Consider the following 25895-nt stretch of genomic DNA (forward strand, 5'->3'; position numbering starts at 1 on the left):
ACCCCTGTATTCTACTCCCAATGAGAAGAGTAAGGTAAATCGACAGGAGATTTTTCTCCCATCAACCCCCCCATGGTGTAGACCCCGGGGTAACTCGACCTAAGGTACATTGACTCCAGCTATGTGAATACGTGAGTTGCGTAGTGTAGGTCGACTTACCGCGGTAGTGTAGATTAGCCTTTAATACAAGGTGGAAAGGATTGTTAAGCATAAGGAGTTACCACATGTTGGAAGAGACCATTCAAGATGAAGTTGGCAATTAACAGCTCTGCAGTCATAGCACAAAGGAGGATTAGTGGGTTACAGATTGCTGTAATGAGATGTAAATCCAGTGTCTCTATTCACACCAGGATTTTTAGTATCTAGCACAGAGGTGGGCAAACTGCAGCCTACCGTCCTGCCCGGCCCTTGAGCTCCTGGCCAGGGAGGCTAGCCCCTGGCCCCTCCCCTGCTGTCCTCCCTCCCCCGCAGCCTCACCTTGCTGTGCTGCCAGCACTCTGGACTGCAGGGCTGTGAGCTCCTGCTGGGCAGCGCAGCTGTGAGAGCCACCAGCCTGCCCCAGTGCTCTAGACTGAGCAGCAGCGTGGCTGGCTCTGGCCAGGCGGTGCGGCTGCCAGTCCTGGTGCTCTGAGCAGCATGGTAAGAGGGTGGGGAACAAGGGGTTTGGATAGGGGGTGGGGTTCCAGGGGGGCAGTTAGGGGCAGGGGCTCCTGGGAGGGGACAGTAGGAGACAATGAGCAGGGGGGGTTGGATGGGTCAGGGGTTTTGAGGGGGACAGTCAGGGGCCAGGAAGTGGGAGGGGGTGGGGGGCAGGCTGTTTGGGGAGGCACAGCCTTCCATACCCAGACCTCCATACAGTTTCGGAACAACGCTGTGGCCCTCAGGCCAAAAAGTTTGCCCACCCCAATCTAGCACAAGGATGAATTTAAGCTCCCAGGCTCATTTTTTGGGAGGTGTTATGCAGTTTTCCCATGAGAATGAGGACTGAGAAGCCAGACATGGAGCGATGACTTTGTGGTGTTTGTCCCAGGTGAGAGGGTGTTTTTACCTTTTTCTCATGTGTCTGTGCAAGCTCATTTGAGAAGGTAGGTATAGTCTGGCTTCAGCTGCAAAACAGCGGTGGGAGCGGCTAACACACTGGGTGATGTGGGCAGGGAGGGAAGAGAAGGCAGGCTGAGGCAAGGCCAGGGTCCGGTCTGGGGTCCTTCTCAGCTGCTGCCAGGGCACCTCCCCCAAGCAGTGGGATCTACATGTCATTGCTGCTTCCAGCCCCTGCTGAGCCAAGCCTTGGAGCCAGCAGAAGCTATGTCTACACTGCAAAACTTGGCCAAACTTACACCAGCCTATGGCCATCAGAGTTATTAAACCGTTTGTGTGTGTGCACTGTGGCTCTTTGTGTCAGTGGGGCACGTCCTCACCAGGAGCACTTGTACTGATTGTATTGTCAGTGTGGGACACTGCGGGATGGGTCCTGACAGGTAGTAAAGTCAACATAAGCAATGTCCATATTGACACTGCATCAACCTAACAAAGTAGTGTGCCGCAAGGCTGCTCAGGAAGGTGGTGTTACTAAACCACCGGAGACAGGCTCTTGCGTTGGCATTTGGCGGGAGACAACTTTAAGTGAGGACACGTCCACAGCTAGGTCAAGGTGAGGCAACTTATATCGCCCTTCCCTGTAGTGTAGACCAGGCCAGAGCAGCGAGGGCAGGGGCAGTAGCCAGGGGCGGGGGAGCCCATCCTGTGTCAGAAGGGAGCCGGCACAAAGAGCACAGGCACATCTCCTAGGAGGGTAGCTGCTAGGGTGCCCAGACAGCAAATGTGAAAAATCGGGACAGGGGTAAGGGGTAATAGGATCCTATATAAGAAAAAGACCCAAACATCGGGACTGTCCCTGTGAAATCAGGACATCTGGTCACACTAGTAGCTGCTCCTCTTCCACCCCTTCCACTCAGCCTCTTAAAGGGCCAGCGCCAGTCCGCCTCGCTATCCCCTCAGCTGCGTTGCGGGGAGGGGCTCCCCCGGAAATGCCTGACTCCTTACACAAGCCTGGGCAGAGGCAGCAACAGGCGACGCCAAGGGGAGGGGGAGCTGGAAGAGGCGGCGGTCTGTGATTGGTCGGCGGTGGGTGGGGTGAGCGGTGCTGTTCTCGCGGCAGGAGGGGGGAGCTGGGACGCCGAGGCCGCGCTGCCTGTTGGGAGCCGTAGGCAAAGCCTGCTTGCTTGCCCTTGACGTCCTGCATCTCCCATCGTGCCATGCGCACAGAAGGCGGAAAGAGGAGGGTGGCGCGGGGCATGCTGGGCGCTGTAGGTAGAGAACGGCTCCTAGGCGCCTAACAGACTGCGGCTCCCATCGTTCCTTGCGCGGGACCCCGGGGCCGGGGCGGAGAGGGCAGCGCTGCGGCAGCGGCGATCGAGGCGGGCGGACTCGAAGCTGAGGAGCCGCTGAGCCTCCCTCCCTCCCCATTGTGTGGAGCCCTAGAGCGGCAGCGGCTCCCCGGTGCCGGCCGCCATCTTGTGCTGGTGGGAGCCCAGTGGGGCACCCTGAGCTCAGGCCACGAAGGTGGAGTGCGAGTAGGGCCGCCCCTCTCCTCCCAACTGCCTGGGCCCTCTTCCCTCGCCTCAAGGCCCTGCCGCGGCAGAGTAGCCTCTGAATGTAAGGAGGACCTGCCTCGAGAGAGCTGCTTCCCATCCGCCGCTCCCCCCTGCCACAGGCCTGCCGCCTCACCCGTCTAGAGCCAGCTTCATCCCGATCTGTAGGTGCTGCTAGCAGGAGCACACTCCTCTTCCCCGGTACCCCCTTCGCCCGTAGCCTACGTAGGTCCTGCCACCGGAACAGGAGCAGCCCCACAGAGAGGGAAGCCGTGTCCACCCCAGCAGGACGTGCACTGTCCTAGAACTGATGCCACCATCCCCTAGAGGAGGCGGGTCCTCCTAACGGAGCCCTGCCCGGACCCCAGGGGCCAGGTCCTTGCCTCTCTACTCCACCCAGCCTAACCTAGGGAGGAGACATTTTTTCTTCTCGCCCCGACGCTTGTGCCTCTTCCCCTGAACTAGACAAATAGATCAGGCGCTGCTGCTATCCCAGACCTTGAGGAGACGCCCACTGACTTTGAACTGCTGCTCTCTACCACCCACGAGCCCAACGCCCCAGATCAGGAGATAGAGACTCAGCCCTGACAAGCCGCTGACACTTCCCGCCCCATCAGGAGAGAGAGAGAAAGAGACCCATCCAGAGGTGCTGCTCCTGCTCCTCGCACCACCGATATCAGGAGAGACTGCTACACAGAGCTACTACAACTGCAAAGACATGAAGATCAAGGATGCCAAGAAACCATGTAAGCCTGGGTGTAATTACACACACAAATTTTGGGTTAGGAAGGAAGAGGCATTTATTTTCCATTTGTGGGTGGGTTGGAAAAACTGGTGTAAAATCGGGCTCCCTTTCTTCAAATTGATCTTGCTTATAAGTGCAGAAGTTTTCTGGTTTATGTGAATCTCTTCAGCTCTTGGCTGGCTGGTCTAGAAAATCAGCTGAGTTCTGAAATCATGTTTCTTTATCAACCAGAGTTAATCGTGTTTTTAAATATATGGGAGGCTCCTGTGATGAGAGCTACATAAGTAGTTACATAATAAAGTGTTTCTGATGGGTGGGCTTTTTACAGGTGGAAGGAAGGACAGGCATTATGTTTTGAGGGGATGAGGGGCATGAGACTTTATTTTGTTAATAACCTGGAGGTTTCATCAGTGTATCCAAGTTGTCAAGCAATTGCATGTCAGGGGCCAGTCAGTTACTTGGATATTCTTGTGCCTTATAAAGCTTCTTGAAGGTAGGGTGGGGGGGGGGACACAGAAGGGGAACCATATTGTAAAAAATAAATCAGTGTTACAAGGTGACTTTTGCTTTTTTAAGTACTCCTTTCACAAGTGCAGTCCTAATGATATTTCTTACACTTACTACTATTCATTATTGTTTATATTGTGGTAGCACCTAGAGGCCACAGTTGGGGCTAAGACCTCTGTTTTAGCCACAGTTGGGGCTAAAACCTCTAGGTACTAGACACCCATGATCTAGAAAAGATAGTCTTTGCCCCCGCAGAACTTTAAGGCTTTTGGGTAGCACTCATCACCATAGCATATGAACTTATGAGGTGTAGGTGAGTAGAACAACTGAGGTACTGAGAGATTGCCCAGGGTCACTAAGAAGGTCTCTCTGAGCTGGAATCAGAGTCCACCTATTTTGAGTCCCCATCTATAGATTATCCTTCTTTTTCTGTTGATCAAATTTAAGAAATATCACAGGCTGAAATGTATTACTTAAAACTAACACAGTTAAAGTTTGCAAACCCAAACAGCCTGACCTTTTCCTGTTTGTGACGTTCATTCACTTATTTAAAGTTGCCGTCTTATGTGGGTGTTTGTTTCCCCCCTAGAAAAGCTTAATGTTTGAAAAATTATATAGTAAATGTCAGCACCCTACTGCTTGAACAGCCATGTGATAAAACGCCATTAAATGTGCACATCATGGAAGAAATATTAGGCTGTAGAAGGGAGTTTATAAACATAAAATTGATTTAAGTTAAGAAAAATATTTTTGTTTTCTTAATCTTTTTCTAGTGCATAAAATAAGTGTTAAGTACCCCATATTGTAGTGTTGAAAACCCTGAACTCCTGTCCGCTTCAGTGGAAACGAAGGTTGCTGAGTACACTGCAGAATTGTTCTCAAGTGAACAGTACATTTGTACTGATTTTTAGAAAATGTCTTCTGAACGGAGCGTTTTCTTCTAATGCTGTCTCCAAACAAACAGTTTTAGGGGGTGCTGTCAGTCTCTATGGTAATGGGCTACACGTCTATAGTAGATCAATATTTTAAAACAATGCTAGTCTGATTGCACATAACTGGTATGAACTGTTAATTTCAGTAGCACCTCTGAGTTGCACAAGTGCTGTGGGGGATCATCAGTGACACCGTTAAGACTTGTCACTAACAATTGAAACTATTTGAACATGAGAATTAACAATTTTAGGTCTGTAACTTCAAAGCTTCATACATATTTAATCAATGAATTTTAAGTTTGGCCTGAAGATACTCTTCATTTTATAACAGATAAGTAGTGAATTTATTAGCGCTCATGGCCAAAAGGGAAAAACACAGTGACAATCTAAGCTGTTAATTTTTTTCCTGGTCATACAAATATATAGGGTATCCTAAAAAAGTGTACATATACAATGTGTCACTTTAGTGGCTGATACCTGAACAGGCAACAATAATTTCAGTTTTTTTAAAGTGGACGTTGGAACCATTTTCCAACCCTTACTCATATTAGTTACCCAATCAAAGTCAATGGAACAACTATTAGGTGTAAGCTGAGAATTGGGCCAACAGTATCAGATTTATCCAAATACTTTATAACTAGACAGTAAGTATCAGTATTCAGTAAATATTGGGGGCGGAGGGGAATATGTCAGTACATAACTATGTTTTACTGAGCAAATAGCGCGTGGGGGAAGCCTAAGTCTTGCTTACGAAAGGAAATGCGCCTGTTGCTAACAGATATCAGTAGTGACTGGAAGCGAAATACGGTTAAAAAGCGTTAAGAACAAGTGTAGACAATATGGAACCATGTTCAACAAAATTGAAGAAAGCATGGTTGCAATGGGTAAATTTCCTAGTGTAAATGGGGCTATAATAAAATACTGGCACCCCAGTTAGTCCTCTGCAGCTTTAACAATGATGTTATGAATTCTAAGAAATCCCCCCCCCCCTTTTTTTTGGCTTTAAAAAAACAACAACAAAAATTCTCTCTATTCTTAGTACTAGTGTATCTCCACTGATGGTAGAGACAGTCAAAGTGAAGCCTAGTTCTCTCAGAGAAAATGGTGGCCTCTGACAGCATTATTTTCTCTGAAGGCAACTAAGCTTCACACTTACGTTTTCTGGTGGAATGTGTTGACCATTTTGAAGATATATCTTAGCTAAAGATACTTTTAACCCCACTTTGAAAACATTGGGAGATGGCAACCGTCATGGAAGAGGTGAATTCTTTGTGGAAATTGTTGCAGAAGAAATATTGTCCATCTGCCTCAGCTGAAGAAGAAACTTTCAGCAATGGAGAATAATGTCAAAACATAACTAATGCTAAAAAGGTATTTTACAAAATTATGTGTTGTACCATATATGCGCAACAAGGAAAGCAGGAGTGAATATGAGGAGCTGTAGTTAGAGGGAAAACTGTGTGTGCAGGGGAACGTAGGGGACATGGCTGGCCAGTACACTTTGACTTTGTACTGCTGTAGAGTGAGGTAACACAGTCAGGCTGGTGAATGAGGCTCTAAAACTTAATTTTTTTTTTTTAAAGAACACCCCCAAAAGAGCATGTACCCACCTTGTTTCCAGGTTATGTATGAAATTACTATAAATTTAAAAACAAGGACTTTGCTAATTAAGTTTGTGCTTTCAATAAATACAAATGTTAACTTATGGAAATGCATGGTTAAGGCACCCAAAGAAAACCTTAACGAAACAATGAGGATGGGGGGGGAGGGAATGAAGTCTCTCTAAAAATCAGTTTAATCTAACATACTACAAAAACATGGACTAATTGTAATTGAATGATTATGGATGATTTCACTATAGGGCAGAGTTAGGCACCCAAACAACCTTAACATGTTTGGATTTCATAAACTGCAAATTTCCGTACCTTAAATTTAATCTCAACTTTGTATTTTCTGTATTTGTATTCTTGTTTGGGGAATAATTACAAGGTCCATGTAACTTTTCTATCCTTCAAGTAATGTTATGTGCTCTCTCTTTTAATTCCAAATTAATTTTGTATTTTTAATCACAGGTTTCTGGTACCAGGTACAATATTTTATTTTTCTTGTGGTGGCATCTGTAAGTCTGAGTCAGGTTGTGGCTCTTGTGTGCCAAGCACTGTCTGAACATAACAAACAGTCTCTGCCCCAGAGAGCTCACAGTCTAAAAGACAAGTTATAAATTGGCTGAAATAAGGAGTGAGGGAGGATACCATGACAATAGTAATATATTTTAGTTTGGATTAGCTATATCTATAACTTCTAGGTATAATAAGACTAAAGAATAACAGTAGTCATAACTTGGCATCTGCCTAGCTATTGCTAGATGGCAACTTTTCTTTACCACAGCAGAGGTGATTTTTGGAGGCATTTGAAAGAAAGGATGGTAGTTGCTTTACAGATTTAGAAAAACTGTCAAATTCCTATGGGGCAGTATGAGAGGGCATGTGAAGGTGTTTGTGGGCAAATGCAACACAAGTAACTTCTGTAAATTATTGGTTGAAAGATTTTCCTATGCCTGATGTTACTAAGACAACTATATCATGACATTCTTAGTCACAACTGATTCTCATTTGACTGAGAAGCTTGTAATGAATGGGAAGGGGCTTCTTTTCTTTTCTTTACGTAAGAAGAAAGTATTTCTTGGTAGCAGGCATTAGTACATTCTGTTTAATCACAAAACCAGAGGAGAAGTAATTTAAGAGCTAGAAAGATACAGTTCTTGGAAAGACTGAAGAAATAGATTTTTGTAGAAGATAACATGGTGTGTGACATTAAACTGTCATCCATTTTCTGTTTTATAGGCTTAACTTTGATTACTATAGGCAAGTTTCAGGTTAATATTTTTCCTGACACTGAACTGCCTTTTGTAGGTGCTCGATTTTAAACTCTGAACAGTAAGATTACTACCTTTCAACGCTCAGCTGGAGGGGATAGCATCTGACACACCTACTAGTCAAAGTTCTTATTTGTGAGGAGGGTTGTTTACAAGTCCAAATGTGGCAAGTTTGGGGACACTTACAGCAAAATATTAGTTTGTTAGAGAGCTGCTGAAATAATATAAATTTTCATATATTGTAAGTGATAAAATTTTCAGTGTTTAAGAACTTCAAGTAAGTTAATTCTTACACTAATGTAATGTGTATAAGATTTATATTAGATATAAATGTTGCTACCAAACCATACTGTTGATGCAACTTGATTTAGAACTCAAATTCTGTGTCATGTAGTTTTCATATACATGTGGACACTTGTTTACATTCTGTTGGGAGAGAAACAAGATCAAAGTTCAATATGTATGTTTTTACTGTTTTTCTGTCATGTGACTCAGAAGAGTTAGTTCAAATCTGTGTTTTTCCAACTACTTTCTCAAGAGTATTTCTTCCAATTCATCTTTTTTTCCCCAACAGTTAGATTATATATACAAATTGTACTATTGATATTTGCCTAAAACTTAACCTGTAAATAATCAAGAGTTTAAAAACAGGTGAAAAACTAGCTAGTCTACTAGCTGATTAACCTGAAGTATATGCTTATGCATTTGCTTTAGTGCAGTCTGGTTAGGAATAAGATTTGGGTTAGTTTTGATTACAAACAAAACCTATTTACCTAATAAGATCTGTACTAGAAGTTCTATTTTAGAGATGAGTTAAATTAGATTATGTGATATTGTACAGGTGTTTGTAAAGTGCTCTTGCATTGTTGGCTAATTGAAATTGAGGTTTTCATGCTGTTGCATGAAATTTTGCATTTTCATGTTTAAAATGTTGGTGCTGTATATGTCTGAGGCAGTACCTTAACTATCATTTCCTGATATTTGCAAGTTTCCTTTCTTCTAACACTCACCTTTCTTTGTGGGAGAGACCTTACCTGAGCATTGCTTGGCTTTCTAATGTTCTAATGAAGTCCAACACCCAAGAATATTACAGGAGTAGAAAGTATTGTTTTGCAGCAGCCCTGTGCAGTCAGTCTTCGAGACCTAATCTCATGGGCTAAGAACAGCTTGCTTCCTCTTTTTTTTTCTGTCAACTGCTTCCAAGTGTATTGGGCCCTTGTAAGTGGGGGAGACACCTAGGAAGGACAAGTACAAGGTATATTCTGTGAGGACAACAGCTGAAATCTGTATCTCGTTTCCAAATGGCTCAGGGGAAGAATAGAGAAATCAGAAAAATCTCCTTCCCCCGACTAGATCTTAGGGTTGGAAGCTTTCCCCACCAGGCATAGTTCTACAACCATTACACTTCCAGCATGGTGTTGAGGGGTTGTTCTCAGTCAACTCAGTTTTTCCTTGGTCTTGCGATCATACTGCCATCAGTCTGTCCCTAGCCCACTCATCCAAAGAAAAAGTCATGGCCCATGCTGAATGTGAAAATGGCACTCAAAGAATGCCCTTGTATGTCCCAAGTCCAAAGCACTGTACATGCTGTATCAAACCACTCTCAAAGGCAAGAAGGCCTCAAAATTAACTCCCTTGATGAATCAGGTGGAACATAAGGTGAAAAGAAAATCTCCATTTCAGAGCATGCCCTGTTTCAGAGATGCATCAACATCTTGTGTAGAGAGGTCATAGACCTTGTATAAGGAAATATACAAACTAGATGTGAAATCCTCAGCCGGTGTCATAACTGGTCCAAAGGTGGTGATGCAAGCAGGAAGTAGTGCCTGGAGCTTGAGCAAACTGTATCTAAATAGTGTTAGAACCAGAACTTCTCTTATTGCCATCCTTATGTTAATCTTGCTGATTGATCAGCACCCACAGCGAGATTCTGTGAAGGGGAAATGTATATGTGCTTACCTGTATTTTCTTTCACATAATAAAGATACACATATTGAGCCCACCTTAGGCAACTTCTCCTGAGTGAGGGATTCAAGAGTGAGAAAAGATTACAAAGACTCTCTCTGCTCTTGTTACTGCTCTGCACAGTATTTTTAAAACTAGTACAGTGGTATGGAAATTATCTCAACTAGTTGGCCCTTCAGGAGTAGGGTTTGTTTTGGTGTTTTGTTTTTTTGTTTTGTTTTTTTAACAGTCTGGTTCTAGCTCTAGCCTGCTTACAGCTCTAGAGACCTATTGTAGGATTGGTAAACCTGGATACATTTTCCTATTTTGTCACTGTCAAGGTCACCTGAAAAATAACAGCTTGTGCACAGCTGGCTCCTACAGTGCCCTGCATATAACCCACTTAGTAAGAAAGCAAAATGCTGTTGTTTTTCCTGGGAAAAATTTCATATAAACTAAATTATTATGGTTTATATAACCAAGAAACCTCTTTGAAAAAGGTTCTCACCTACATTTCTTAGTTCTAATATAAATAGTGAACTAGTGGCATTTTGCATGTTAAATGCAGTAGAACAACCCCCCAAAACCTCCCTATGTTAAGGTTGCAACCTTTTCACAAATAAAAGAAATTTGAAAAACCTATTGACCAGAACTAATTTAACTATGTGCTGAAATGAGGCAGAAGCAAAAAAATCTGATCCTTCTCTAAATTCTGTAATTTGGTGTCAAGAATACCCTCCTTCCAATAGCGAGCAGTTACCCCCAAAAGAAAGCTGTATTGGATAACACTGGCATAAAAATATGCTCCAAGTTGAAAAATGGGAAGTCTTTCATCTTGAGCTGGCTTTCTCTGTTTCCCTCAACTGTGTGTGACTGTGTGTGTGTGTGTGTGTTTGTTTGTTTGTTTGTTTGTTGCTTTGTGCCTGTTTTTTATTGGGTATCCAAGAAGCATAAACTTGTTCCTGTAAATCAGATTAAAGTTCCAAAGACTGGTAGGTGTCTAATTTCATAAATTAGTCCCGGGCCTCTCTCCACAAACTTTAAACATTAACAGCTGAAATCAGAAGTATCTACTGTGCAGATGCAGGGGATTCTTTCACAATTATTGGGTGACAAACAAGCAAAAGAACATGTCTTAATTACATAATATCTCCATAGAGCAGAAAGGATCCTTTGTATTTTGTTTAAAGTCCCAATTACATATTTACTGAATGGATTAAAACAACTCCCAAGGACTCTTTCTGGTTTATTGGGTAGATAAAATTTCCCCTTTCTAGTCTTCACTTGAGTGAAGAGCTACTGGCTAATAAAATGAGAAACCTTTTAAAATCTGGAGTAGAGCTGCAAATCAAGCATGCATCTATATGTTAAAATTAAAAAATTCTTCATGTGTATCGAAAGTTATGGACCCATGAGTCTGTGGTTTCATAGGCAGTTACCTGCTCACTTATTTTTTCTTTGAGATGCCAAAGAACATGGTACCTGATAGGTGAACTGCTAGGTGGAGACAGTTACTAGCAAAATGAAACGGAGTTCAATTTTTTTTATTGGATATCTTAAAGAAATAGAATAATATAAGATATTTAAACATTCAGAGCTATTAATACTACAGAAACCATTGCTAGACTAGTACTAAAATTAGTTGCAATATACTGAAACATTACCTAGACTTAAAAACATGGTGCTAGCTTCTCGGAGACAGGTCCAACAAAAAATTCAGCTTCCCAGATGAAAATTACTTGTAGAACATCTGTGTGGGAGGTCAGGGAGCGGGAGGAATCCTTTCTCCCAGTGGCCAACCGTTTATAGGAACTTTCTACTTCCAAGTGAAAGTATTGGCCCTCACGTAGATTATTACCATTTAAAAAAACCCATCATTTGTGTTTTGGCTGGTTCTCTTCCTGTCTTGTACATACCCTAACATCTGGTAGTGTTCTATGAGAATCCATTTCTCCAGATCTACAGCAACTCTTAAGTTCCTTTTCCCTTCCAAGTTTTGCATGGATGTCCATTAAAACATGCCATTAATGATCTTACATATATAAACAGCTTGAGGCAAGCGTTGACTAATTTGCTATACAGATACTCCCCGGGTTATGCAAACTCGACTTACGCAAATCCGCACTTACGGAAAAAGTTCTGTAAGCTTTTTTTGTTTTGTTTTGTTTGCGTAATTATTGGGTATATGTTCCCGACGTATGCAAAATTCGACTTACACAAGGCGTTCCGGAACAGAATGCTTGTGTAAGTCCGGGAACGTCTGTAGTATCTATTCAGTTATCTCCATACCACCACCACTAATAATCTAATACAATTTGAAATTAAATTTTGGACAGGTTGGACATATTCATTTTTTTTTCCCCCCCTGAATCCTGCACCAGCGTTCTGTATAATCTGGATCTGAATTGAGTTTAAGAACAAGAGCTTGTTCTGAGTAGCTTTGGAAAAAATAATTGTCTAATTGTCCCATTCAGCATGCACTTGGAGAAATAAATGTGAGATTCCAAGTTTGGTATTCAGGAGGTCCAGCTGGGAAGTCAGATGTTTCTAAAACCAGAGAATTATTGTATGATATTTGTTGAGATCTGTGTCATTGAAGTTAAATCATTGAAGAAAATTGACTTCTCTCCTGTCCTTCCCTACACACTCACACATTCACTCTGTGTTTGTTTAGGTATGAAGGTAGAAAGACTTTGAGTTCTGAGTTTAATAGCCTGGTCCCAGTCACAGTAGTCAACAGGTTTATCTATAGCTAATATGGAGTGATGATTATCACCTTTTGCTGGGGGTCTGCTGGGTTTTAAAGCAAAGGACAATTGAGCCAATTTCTTCCTATTTAAAGTTTTTTTTTTAAATTTTTTTTTTACTTCAAGGTATGTTCAGTTTTAATCACAATTGGCCTCTGTAGCATTTCTTCCTTTCCTCCCACCTTTTTAAATGATGCAATATCAACCCAAAGATATGGTACTGTGTTAAAATAGTTTGCAGCAATGTAGGAGACATGGAGAATCTCTTTAGTCCATACCTTTTGTGAAAGACATACATGTCAGAGATAGGGAGAACACTCCTTAGAATAGGAAATATTAGGCTGTGAACTTCAGACAGTGCAACAAGCTATTTTAAGAGCTGGTGGAAGTGTCATTTTCGGACTTACTTTGGGCTAGATTTGAAATCTATTTATTGGAGATTATTTAGGGATAACATCAGTTGTGCCACAATAAATGGGAATATACTAGATGAAACTACACACCATCCTCTCCAACACAGAGTTCTGTAAACTGATTTTACTAGATGCCTGCATATGCCAATTGTGATCTTGACCTATTATATGGCTTAGGCTTCTACAATGAAAATCCTCTTTTTGCACACTGTCACTTCAAACATCTGCAGGGAAGGAAATGTGATTGAGACAAAATACCAGTATTTCAGTAGTCCTGGAAGTGTTTCTTAACAAAGATGACTTCTGTTTTCATACAAGAAATTCCCTTTTCTGAGAAAAAGGTATAGAAACACTAGCTGGAACCCAAACTCAGTAACATTCAATATCTTGCATATTTTTTTAAATACACATACTTGGCACTAGTACTCTGCAATTTCCCAGAGCTATACAACCATTCCTTTTTCACCACCAGGAATTAGCTATCTTGGTTCTATTGTACTTTCTTCAGAAATCAGTTGAAAAGTGCCTATTTCTCAAAAGAATTATTAAATGCATTATATGGTCAGGAGAAAATGGTTCTTGGAAAATTTTAGGTAAACTTCCTCTTTAAAAGGCTGTGGGGAGTAGAATACAGTACATCTATTTGAGCATTGTGTTTGTGGATTTGAATTAGGTTGGGAGACCACATGAAGTTGGGAAGAGAGGAATAAGTTACTTCGTACATTGGTTTTAACATTTTACGAAGATACCTTCAAAGGAGTGGCTAATAACTTCACTTTTTTTTCTTATCTGGTTCCAAACTTTAAATTCTTCCTCTCCCTGGCATTGAAGAAAACAAAAAGCATTAATTTTCCTAGTTCAGAGTATTCAGTCTTTGTAATATCAATTTAAGTGATGTCAGTTTGGCTTTTTAACAATGTTAATGGAATACTTTTTCCATCTCCACAGCTTTTCCATGGTTTGGCATGGACATTGGGGGAACACTGGTGAAACTTGCATATTTCGAACCTATTGATATCACTGCAGAAGAGGAGCAGGAGGAAGTTGAAAGCTTGAAGAGCATCCGCAAATATTTGACTTCCAATATAGCCTATGGATCCACTGGCATCCGAGATGTCCACCTTGAACTGAAAGACTTGACGCTTTTTGGCCGAAGGGGAAACTTGCACTTTATTCGATTCCCAACTCATGACTTGCCTACTTTTATCCAAATGGGAAGAAATAAAAACTTTTCAACACTACACACGGTGCTTTGTGCCACTGGAGGCGGTGCTTATAAGTTTGAAGAAGATTTTCGCACAGTAGGTAGCCTACCTTCCCTAGTACTGTAGTCTTTGTTTAAAAAAACAAACAAAAAAAATTGGTCACAGCTATTTTATCAGTAGAAGATAGGCAGCGTCTTTCTGGACAATCTTTTCATGCCTTTGACATGCAAAGGCTAAGTAACTACTCACTTGTTAAATGCAGTAACCTCAGAAATATTCTTTCTGGCTTGTTCTATTGGTGGTATTAATAATCAGATTATATTTTTTTAAAAGGAAAATGAGATTTGGCATTAGTAATATGGATCTGGTTGAAAAATCTTAATTAAAAGATTACATTAACGAGTTGAGACATCTAGGTACTAAGTAAAATACTTTTTTTTATATAAAATGTCCTTTTTCTAATAGTGTTTCTGTATTAGGAAACATTTTGAGATTAAACATTGACGGAAGTCAGGTAGACTGCAGGTTAGATTTCTTACAATCCTTGAAGTAATGGTTAAGTTAAATAGGGCATTGTTTAAATTTTTAAGTAGTCATGAACTTTTTCTTTTTTGTTATCTTACAAATGAGCATTTTGCCTTTTAAGGTACACAGGTTTGCAAATGTGATTTTTGACTAATAAAATACTTTGGTATTTTTGGGTGTTTGCTAACTGCTGTTGGTCTGAAATGAGCGCAAAAAAGCTAATTTTTGAACAATGGCTTAAAGCATAAGTGCATGGAAAGCTAACATCATCCATCTTTAGTAGTGTGCTGATGGGCTTACTTAAATGTCCAGCATACTTAGTTCATGAACTGTTAATTTTGTTCTTTCCTTTTTCACAGATTGGAAACCTCCAGTTGCACAAACTGGATGAGCTTGACTGCCTTGTCAAAGGCCTGTTGTATATAGACTCTGTCAGTTTCAATGGCCAGGCAGAGTGCTATTACTTTGAAAATGCCTCAGAACCGGAAAGATGCCAAAAGATGCCTTTTAACCTGGATGACCCATACCCATTATTGGTTGTAAACATTGGTTCAGGAGTCAGTATTTTAGCAGTCCATTCCAAAGACAGCTATAAGAGAGTGACTGGAACAAGGTAGTGATATGAAATCTTAAGTTATGATTCTTGTATGGAATAATGACCCTAATATTTTCTTAAGCTTTCAAATAACTTCTTTGCATGTCTTTTCCATTTGATAAACTGATTTCATGTCCTGTTTAATTACCAGCAGTATTAACTGTAAGCTATCTCCATGGCTCTAATAAGGCAATATAGTTTTTTTTTCTACTGTGTGGTCTGCAACAGGAGACTAATATCATCAGTAGTGTGCGGTTTTAGGTTTAACATTTTTTTTTGATTGTACAGCATTATTCCAATGCACTCATATTTCTTCTGCTCTACTGGAGAAAAATGAGAAAGCGTTCACTGAAGTGATGCAGAAAGAGGAACAAGGACCTGAAGCCAATGATCAGATGTGGGTGCTTCTGGGCATCCTCATCTGAGTTTGCCCTCCCACTGGCACTTTAATACTCACACCTATTTCACTTACCTATTGCAAGTATGAATGTTGGTACCTTAATTTAGGTGCACCTTAAATTCTCGAAACAGCAAAAACACATTTATTTTTAAACAGTTTACTTAACTTTGCAGCTCAAAATCTTATTATATTTGTGCACATTTAAGCTGACACCCGTGTAAACGTTGTTGCCATGATTCACAACTGACGACTTTGCTAAGCAATACCAAGTTGTGAGCAAGAAAGCAGACAAAACAGTATTGTAATTGAAGGAATGTTTATAGATTATTTAGTTGCACAATATGAGAGTGCTGTTTAAAAGTCATTCTTTTCCTCTTTCATTAGTTTAGGTGGAGGGACATTTCTGGGTTTATGCAGTTTATTGACTGGCTGTGAAAGTTTTGAAGAAGCTCTTGAAATGGCATCCAAAGGGGACAGTACACATGCTGATAAGCTTGTCCGGGACATTTATGGAGGGGACTATGAACGTTTTGCCTTGCCAGGATGGGCAGTAGCCTCTAGGTAAGCAAGACACTCGCTTATTTAACTAAATTAAGGCTCCGTATCTCTCATGGAAGTCACGAATTCTGTGACTTCTGCAGTGGCCGGTGAGGCTGGCTCTGGGGCTGCCCAAGCAGATCAGGCAGCCCCTGGGCCAGTCACACTGACCGCTGCTGGTGCAGTGTGGGTGTGGGAAGGGGCTGGGGATTGGGGTACGGGGCAGCACTTTGGGGTGTGAGGGGGTCCTCCCCAGAAGCGGTAGGCATGTCCCTGCAGCTACTAGGCAGAGGGACAGGGGGCTCTCTGCACCGCCCCTGCGTGGTTGCCAGCCAGTGGGAGCTGCAGCTTGTGGCGGGGGCAGCACGTGGAGTCCTCTTGGCCTTCCCTCCCCCTAGGAGCTGCAGGGACATACCGGCCACTTCTGGGGAGCTGCGTGGAGCCAGGTAGGGAGCCTGCCAGCCCCACCAACCCTCCTGCCACCAGCAACAGTCCCGGGCCATGCGCTGCTGCTTGTTTTTCCCTCTTCCCTCCTGCCCCCACCCCTCCCCAGCATCAGCGGGGTCCCAGGTAATCCCCCCAGAGCACCCGTGGCCCCCCGGCCCAAGTTTTAGTTAGGGGTATATAGTACAAGTCATGGACAGGTCACAGGCCTGTGATTTTTTTTTTTTTTTTTTTTTTTTGGTCCGCTGGCTGTGACCTGTCCTTGACTTTTAGTAAAAATACCTGTGACTAAAACGTAGTCTTACCTCCTCATTAACAGTTCATTATAGTTGTCACCTTTTTCTTGTCTATTAAGACTAAGGTGTTAAGATTTTAAGAAACCTGTGTTCAGTATCTATTAGCAGAATAGTTTTTACTAATTGAAATAGTCTTACTATTTCAATTAAATTACTTTTGTGTTTAAAAATATATAAAGCTAACCTTTCTGAACATTTTGAAATCAGATAGTAGTAGTTGATTACTAGGTAGAAAGAATGCCAAAGCAGTCCCATTCTATGTAATATTTTATTCCTGAAAAACTAAAAAACAGCAAGTGTAGATTTAAAAAAAAAAAAAAAAAAGTTCCTGCATAGACTATGCACAGGTCAAAGGGTAGTCAGGCATAGAAAGAGGAAATAAAAATTAATGAAAATGTTTGTCAAACCTTTTTAGTGGCTGTTGGGGTTTTTTGAGAGCATTGTTTAATCTGACAACTTTCTTCTCCATTTTACAACAGCTCTTCCTGTCTGGGCTTTATTTCCTCACTTTGATACCTTTATAGGTTAACCAGTCAGGTACACAGGCAAAGCATTTTGATTTAACCACTGTTTTCAGTTATACAGCATTTCAGAAGCATTCAGCAGGCACCAGATGGATTAGTGTAGTTTTGAGTATGCTTATATTTTTATACTTGCTGTCTAATGGACATTGAAAAGCTCTTCAATTGGGAAAATATTTTTGGTGATCTTATTGTAGTAATTGGTTTAATTTACCCACCAAATCTAGTACAAGCTGTCATAGTTTAAGAATAGCCAAAACTGTTGAAGATCAGGATTCCAGCTGCCTGCATATAGTCTGCTTGTCACTAATAAGTGCGAACCCATGGAGGCATGTCTTCAACTTTAAAAGTTCTAGGCTCCTACAAATTAATTACAACGGTTTGTCAGCTCTAAGAGCTGAGATCCTCCACTTGAATACTGGAATGAAAAGTAGTCCTCATGGTTTATTTTTGATTTTTATTCTACCTTGAAAGCTTCCCTCTGTTAAACCTTCAGATCAACTACTTTATTATTCAGTCATTCATATTGCAATTATTTCCTTAGCTTCTGTCAAACACAGTTGCTAGTCTATCACAAGATTTCATAATTGCAAAGTAGTCTTAGGCTTGTCTCAAGATGGTGGGTATTTATGCCACCAGCAAATTTGAGAATTGGGCAGTCCTCCAATGGCAGAAGGCTAATATTTTACTCTGCTCACTGTTCAGCTTGCTTATTAGTTGAAGGCACATGGAGCAGCATCCATGTTCTTGGAAGCAGGAATGAGGAATGATGAAACTGGAGAATGAGAATAACATAAACTTAAAGCTAGCATTTAGTCTCAACAAATAATGGGTTTATCAGTCCTGCTGGAAGTAAAAAGTTGACTGACGGTTTCTATGACTGCATGCATTTCTTTTTCTTTAAATAGGTTCTGTCCCTCTTCAGGGAGATCTTACTTCTGATTTTTCTTACTTGCTCTCAGTTGGAGTCTATTGTATACCTCCTCTATCCACTTTTTCCCTCCTTCTGAAACTACTAGTGTCTTTAATTTCAGAGGGCCTTGGGATGGGGAACAGCGCTGTTAATTCCATGTTCCCTCCTGCTTTGCTTCAGCCACTCCATATGAACAGGGTGAGGGTTCTTGTGTCTTCTGTCAGAAAGAGACCACAGGCTGTGATTAGGCAAAACACTGAGTAGGTATATGAGCTGAAGTTGCTTGCTTTATGTAGGGCCAGCGGCAGGGCAGAATTCCTGAGCCCCAGGAAAATTAGAATTGTGGCAGCATCAGTCCCCAGGGCTATTTTATTATACTTGAAATTTTTGTTTGGTTATCTTTTTCTCAATGGCACCTAAAGGCAAGACTGGAACAAAATAGTTTTGTTTAGTGAAGAAGTAAGGCTGACTTTTCAGAAGCTGCAGAATACATCAGTCAAGGCTCAGAATTATCTTTACTTGTTCTGGCTAGTGCTGTGTACTAATCTTGTTTAGCTGTGATTTAAGCTGTTCCTTCATGGAATTCTGTAGGGTAATCAGAAAGATTTAACTCATAGGGACTTATTGTCTTAAAATGTTTGGAGGAAGTATATTTCTTTTTAAGGAATGGATGCAGATACATACCTAATGCTCCACAATCTCAGTGGTCAAATTACTGTGTTCAATGATCATTTGAAAAGGGAGTCAGTTAAGACTGAGGATAAACAGGAGTTGTAATTTCCACTACAGCATGGAAACTGTACTCTAAACTTGTTGTAAACACAAATGTATCACTTTGTATTGTGTTTTCTCTCTCCAGTTTTGGGAATATGATCTACAAAGAGAAGAGAGAATCTGTTAGTAAAGAAGACCTGGCTAGAGCTACACTGGTCACGATCACCAATAATATTGGGTCTATAGCACGGATGTGTGCAGTAAATGAGGTAAACGATTTTAGTCGGAGGGTGAGCTGGGGGAGAGGAATCAAAAAATTTCATATGTGTAGTGTGGTGGCTTTCAGTCATTGAGAGGACAAGTAGTATAAAATACTTTTCTTTTCAAGTCCTTTATCAAATTCCTAGCTGAGGCAGTTTGGTTCTGTTAACTTGGCATCAGGTCAGAATACTTTTAGTACCTTTGGGAAGGTTCATAAGGCTTGAGAATTCACTTTGTAGTGGCAAATAAAACGTTTTTTTCTGATTAACAGAGATGGTGAAAAGGCTTTGTTTTTTGCTGAATTTAAGCTAATTTTTTTTGAGTTATGCGTCTAATTATTTCCAAATTAATATTTGAAATGTTAATTTATGTGAAATTGGTGTTCTCTTCCTGAGTTTGCATGGAAATAGCTCCATCACCTTCCTGCTTCTCAGAACTTTGCCAGATAGCATCAGGATAAACTTGAGGTTCATTTTCATTATGGGTACTTAAAGCTCCATACAGCAGTGGACAGCCAAGAAGCTTTGATCAACACAGGAAGATACTGAAACTAGTAATAAAAAGACCAAACGTGGCAGCTGAGGTATATAGTAGTGGAAACCCATCTCCCCTCACCAGCAAGCTCTGGATGAGGAGAGGAAAGCTTTTTCCAGCTTCAGCAATTGAGCTAGAGTGGAGATTCCTAAAAGTCACCTACTAGCCAGAAGCCTGTGTGAAATATGGACCCAGCTTGGAGTCTTTCAGGACAGCACTATTAAAAATCCAAGGACCTTTACTTTCCACCACAGGAGGTGGGCAAGATGGGTTTTGCATTTGGATGCTATGTTTGACATCACGGTTGGCGATCCCCTTCCCTCTTCTTTCATATCTGCCCCTGGCTAGTAAGGTGTGGTGTGTTTTTTTGTTGTTGTTTGTTTGTTTGTTTGTTTGTTTTCTCCCAAACCCTAGTATAATCTATGAAGGGGATAAGGTTGAGAGTACATACCAGTAACTTAATGCTAAAGTACATTACTGGAATGTTGTCATTATCCTACAAGCATAGTGAACCTAGGAATGTAAAGTTATTATACCTTAAGGTAAAGGAATAAATAGCTGAGGCATCAAAATCAACCTTAATTGTATTTAGATTTTTCCTACCTCTGTCCAGTATTAACACTATGTAATTACCGTAATATTTTTATTAAAACGGTCTGTGGTCTGAGATTAACATAGTTTATAGAGAAATGTAGATTTAATTTTTCCTGCACATCATTGTAGAGCAGAATAAAGTTGTTTGGGTGCTTTAACTGCATTTCTGTACCTTTAAATTATGAACTTGTCTGCTCCTCCCGCACCTGTATCTTGACAAGTGTCAGTCCTTTGAGTATAGATAGTGGCTCTCCTACTGCACAAGTTTCTGGAACAATTTGGATGTGAATATTCACAGTCATTTGTTAGAACTTTAGTAAAGCATACTTGTGTTTTTTAATTCTCAGACTCTTCAGTTATTGGAGCTTAATCTTGCTATCAGTGAGTGTCAGCTTTATTTTCAACTTCAATGTCCCCATAACTGGAAAATGCAATGAAAATTTTGAAAAAATTCTTAAACTACACAAAATTAAAAGTACATATTAAATGTCAACTCTGGAGTCTCACTTCTAATTGACTTATACCGTGCATTCATTAACAGCTGAAGAAGAAATGAACATATGGAATGTCTCATTGTCTTCGGCTTCTTTACAGTGCTGCCTTGTTGCATATGGATCAAGCAGCATTGTACAGGGCTATGAAGGCATTAAGTCTTGCTCTACCAAGAATAAGTATGTTTGATTTAGTTGGGCTTTTAGTTAGGCTATATCAGTGGTTTGAAATCCTCACTTAGGAATTTTTCAAATGACATTACAATAGTTTTTCTGTAAGAGTCTCGATCTTTCTTTTGTTTTAAGGTCTACTTCCCCTCTACTCTGAAGCGTTCAATATTTAAACCTTTTTGTGACAACCTGTTTTCTTCTCGTCCTAGCTTGTTAAAGCCACACTGGACAGTGAAGAAACTTGTCATAACACTCGTACTGTTTTCTTTCCTTTTTTAGAAAATAAACAGAGTTGTCTTTGTTGGTAACTTTCTGCGTGTGAACACTTTGTCAATGAAGCTTCTTGCGTATGCACTGGATTACTGGTCAAAAGGCCAGCTGAAGGCCTTGTTCCTAGAACATGAGGTAAGCGAAGGACACTTACATGTACATATGTGTTGTGCCTTATCCTTAATCCCCAATACCTAATTTAAATAACCACATAACTAGTATCCAGTCACCATGCAAATATTTATAAAACACTCACAGTAGTATCACTTTTGTCTTATTCTTCCTAGCCTATAGAGAAATAGCTGGTTTTGTGTAGGTGGTTGAAAGTATAAATAAAGAAATAGAAGGCAAGATAAGACCAAGGAATGGATTTTGACTTTACTTGTGAAAGAGTTAATTCTGTGGTAATTTTCTTGCATCAATGAATTCTGGAGTCTGCTTCGATCTTCTGTATTAATAAGCCAGATCCTGTGGGTGGACCATTACATTGTTCTGATGGAACAGCTATTACAGCATATCACAGTTATGGAGGGGGAGCAGTTGCTAGTGCCACTCCCATATGGGGACTTTGAATGGGATGCCAACACAGAGGAAGGCATCAGAATATGTTTTGCTTTGCTTTCTACCAGGTGAAGCATTTCAGGGTATTTGGCTTCAGCCACACAGTTTCAATTTTTGAAACTTATCTAGGCATTAATACATAAATCAAAGTAGCTAGGTGTGTCTCTTATTCAAATGGGACAGTCTTCTGGTCAGTTATATTAAATAGGCATTTTGCCACGGGAGCTACTAGCTTTTAGAGGGATTCAAATGGTTATTGACTGTCTTAATTTGAGGGCAAATATTCTCAGGAGTTGAAGATGTAAGGGAATAAGGTTCAATTGCAGTGCTTTCCTGTTTCAGCCTGCATCATCTCAGTTTTTACAAGGTTCAGTTTTAACAAACTATTTTTAATCCAGATGTTGTTTCAGTGAGGTTTTGAAAATTCTGGAAGATGTAGAGCTGGGTGTAATCTACATATCACAGGCACTTCAACTCAGATTGTCTCAACCATTCTCCCAACAGTTTCTCATGTATCTCTTTCATGTGGGGGTTAGGATCTGGTATTTTGGGACTCTAGGTAAGGGTCAGGAAGAAATAGTTGCCTATATCAGTTCTCTGGGTTCAGTTTGAAGGGGGGGGAGGGTCCCAGGAGAAGGACTTCGGGGGTTTCTTTTCATTCTGTACGTTCTTGGGGACAATACAGGGATATTTGTTTGTCACCAACTGCTGCAGAGAGGTCCAACAGAATGAATGTGGATATTCTTTCCTTGTCTATGGGTGGAATATTACCTACGGGTACCTTGCTGAAGCCCACCTGAGGGATATAGTATGCTGGCAGCTCAAAGTGCCATTGTGTATTTTTTGCTGCTCTTGATTAGCTTGCTTTCATATCTTGAAAGGTTAGAAGCCACCCTGACTTCTAATTCTTCCACAACTGATACTTGCAGTGAATGGTCCAAATTCTGGGGAAGGCATTTGTCTACCTTTTTTGGTGGTCGGAGGCTAACCTGGTTGAGGTCAGCCTCTGCTGACATAAGCTAATTACTCCTACTAGGAGAGGACGTGTTCTGGGCTTGAATGCAGACAGTCAGAATTTAAGCGATTTATGCTCCAGCAGGGTGTGAAGTTGTTGCCTCTATGGCAGAGGACAGAAAAAAATTAATATGACTTCTATAAAACTACAGAATGCAGCTGATGTGATGGAGACCGTCTGTATCTGATGTTTTCTCCTACCCCCAGTATTCAGGTTTTCATTTCCCTTTGTGACTGGTCATCAGAACAATGATGATCTATGGGAGCATGGGGTGGGAGAAATGGTAGTATCTATAGCATTAGTGAATGGTTGAAATTCCTTGTTAGTTCTTCTCCTTGGACTTTTTGGGGGTAGATTTTAAGGTTTGATTTTTGGGGGACCATGATGGTGGTCTTTGTCTTGCATGGGGAAAAAAATTCTTGCTTCCATCTTGATTATGAAGTGGTCCACAGATAGAGAGGTGGTTCTTGTGTTTGTCCACATGCAGCCTAGAGGTCCAGTCCAAAGTATAGCTGGCTCTGTTCAGGCCTGAAGAATACCTTTGAGAAACTTAAGGTGGAGAGTTGAGATAAGAAGTGCTGAACTACTGCCTCAGAGGTAATGTCGATGTGGATGTTGACGTTCAAAGATCAGCCAGCATCTCTGTAGGCTCTTCTCAAAAGCCTTTGGTTTTGGTGTATGTGCTCAGATACTACTGATATGTGCCTTAGAAATACACTAGCTGTTATTACAAACAAATGAAAAAAATTAATAGTTTTCAGTAATATATAGGCTTTAGTGGGGGGTGGGGGGAGGGAGTTAACCAGGGCATGCTAGCTATTTACAAAATTAAATACTTTGGTTTTTTACGTTTTTAGTACTTCAGATAACATACATTTGTAATATACTGCCTTTTGTTCTTCATACTTACTGTGGGCCTTCCAAGTACCTTTCTGTGGCTAAAAAAGGTATTTCTGAATGCTGAATTTTAATGTGGTAGCTGAAACTTGGAATGACAGCTTTTTTTTTTTTTTTTTTTTTTTGCTTTTTTTTTTTTAATAGGGATACTTTGGTGCTGTTGGTGCTCTTCTTGGATTGCCGAATTTCAGCTGAAGTACCAGATGCCACTACACTGAATTGTTTTCCACCTGGTTGGCATTATTACTACATTGTTTAAGTCAACGGGAACCAAAGGGGGAAAAAAAGCAGCAGTTTTGGTGCAGTTCTTTTTAAATTTAAGTGGTAAACTGCTGGATGTTACCATATTAAGGAAGTGGGATCTTGCTGTGTAAGGCATTTTTAAGTGAAATACCAGTGGGTTTTGCCTTATCTCCAGTGCTTGTAGCCAGTTTTGAACTTCTAATATGCAATACATCCTCTGAAAAACAAGCTTCCAAAAGAGAATTCCAGCCCTTTTAAGTGTCCATCATTTACAATAGTGTGGACTTAAACATGAAGCTTTAGTGCTAAGCAAATATCTTTTGTAGATAATCTGGTGAAAGTGGTTTATTTTGATGTTTATTTTTTTGTCTCACTACTGCATTGTACTAAGAGCAGAATTGTATGTTTAAGATAATTGACCTGAAAACACCAAAGTGCCATCAACAGAAAGCTAAGCTATGTAGTGTAGAAGATCATTTCTCGGTATAAGGATTGCATAAAGTGTTACAGCACTTACTGAAACATATTAATTGCAGAATTGTGATGTCTAATGGGAAAAAATCTAACTTGTTTTTTTAGCAAATATATTAAGTGAAAATACAGAGAAGGGCAGCTACTGCTGCATTTCCACATATCTGTACTCTTGTGAAGCTTTACATTTGTTCAATTCATTTATTGAAAGGTAGATATGGTATTTTGGGAAGATCCCTTTGGATTACGTTCATGATTCAAGGAACAGCAAGCCTTTAAAAAAGGCATCTGACATCCAAAATTCCATGACCTTACATTCTAAATCACAAAATTTTGATTTCATTCTCCTCTACTTGTAAAAGTCACCACAAAACCTGCAGAGTATATCTACCCAAAAGAGGCCCGGGACTAAAATTATTACAGCTTGTAATTCTGTTGCTTTGGCATATCTTTGTGAGGAAGCTTGTACAAATTCTATCCCTGCTCTACCAATTTGAAAACATTTAGTCCTTCATTTCATTAATCTTTAAACAAGCTATTTCACTTCTAGTAAGTCAGTCTCAAATCTAGGTGGATGATTTTAATTTATCTTGTTTTGAATTGGAAGTTTGTTTTTTGTAGCTCCAGAGTTTGTATTGCAGAGTCAAAAGGACCAGTGTTTAGTATACTTTGTTAAACAATTCCCATTATTGCAAACTGTGGCCTTGGGATAAACTCCATATTCTGAGACTAGCCTTTGTTTTGTCTACATACTGTGTTCTCAGACTATTTTAAATTTTACAATAGTTGTTTTACTGTGAGAAGTGTTGCTGCAGCCAGGAGATAAAGGCTTTAGACTGGAAAGACCATGTCAGAAGTCAAGCCAGCTATGTATGTCAGTGTATATTTATTTTTTTATTTTATTTTTGTGTACCTCAGAAGAAATACCCAATTTTGCAGTAAATTAATGTTAAGTATTTCCTGTATATGCATAAAAAGCTATATCTGACAAGAACTCATTGATATGTTGGAATTAAACCTGTTTTTTAAATGGATATGACTCTAAATCAAGTAAATGAGTAAGTATTCCAGATCATTGCTATGTTGCATTACAGCAGCATCTGAACTTCTTAGCCACATTACCTTTCCACATAATGTGCATAGAGGGGACTGAAAATAGTAAGTAAAAAATTACTCTTTCTGGGGTTTTGGGTGTTCGTTTTGTTTTTGTTGTTTTGTTTTTAGTTGAACTCTATAAAATTTCCTAAGGCCTGAAGTGCAGTGACTCTTATAGGGCTGAGAAGGAGGCCATTTCATTCAACCCAGAGCAATGCCAACTTCAAATATAATTTGTCATTGCTGCTGAGTACCTAAGCTAAATTTCCATTGTGAAGACTTTTAAATTGAGGCTTCAGTCTGGAAAGAAATAGAATCATTTCTAGAACTATGCTTATCATTGAGCAAAGGCAGCATCAATCTATGAAGCAAGTTGGTACAGCTTGGG

General features: G+C 40.5%; 1 protein-coding gene across 4 annotated transcripts; it reads left to right on the forward strand.

Moving 5' to 3' along the window:
- The first annotated feature begins 1603 nt into the window (after window positions 1-1603).
- On the forward strand, window positions 1604-25446 carry PANK3 (pantothenate kinase 3). 4 transcript variants are annotated; one of them, XM_065554881.1, is made up of 8 exons: window positions 1604-1651; window positions 3057-3337; window positions 13703-14055; window positions 14844-15097; window positions 15864-16040; window positions 19050-19173; window positions 21235-21360; window positions 23843-25446. In XM_065554881.1, exons 2-8 carry the CDS (start codon window positions 3310-3312, stop codon window positions 23891-23893), a joined length of 1113 nt encoding a protein of 370 aa, XP_065410953.1. In that variant the 5' UTR covers window positions 1604-1651; window positions 3057-3309; the 3' UTR covers window positions 23894-25446. The 4 variants fall into 4 exon arrangements, with proteins under 4 accessions (XP_065410953.1, XP_005295765.2, XP_065410954.1 ...); XM_005295708.4 differs by lacking the exon at window positions 1604-1651 and having other exon boundaries at window positions 2640-3337; XM_065554882.1 differs by lacking the exon at window positions 1604-1651 and having other exon boundaries at window positions 3309-3337; window positions 13703-14059.
- Window positions 25447-25895: the final 449 nt, after the last annotated feature.

The sequence above is a fragment of the Chrysemys picta genome, chromosome 8 (genome assembly GCF_011386835.1).
Source record: "Chrysemys picta bellii isolate R12L10 chromosome 8, ASM1138683v2, whole genome shotgun sequence".
Lineage (NCBI taxonomy): Eukaryota > Metazoa > Chordata > Testudines > Emydidae > Chrysemys > Chrysemys picta.

Bases quoted from the DNA above. Each gene is read 5' to 3' on its own strand.
- PANK3 (XM_065554881.1), top strand. From the start codon at position 3,310: ATGAAGATCAAGGATGCCAAGAAACCAT. The intron at 16,041-19,049 runs GTAAGCAAGACA...TTCTCTCTCCAG, and splicing joins GGATGGGCAGTAGCCTCTAG to TTTTGGGAATATGATCTACA. The intron at 21,361-23,842 runs GTAAGCGAAGGA...TTTTTTTAATAG, and splicing joins CCTTGTTCCTAGAACATGAG to GGATACTTTGGTGCTGTTGG.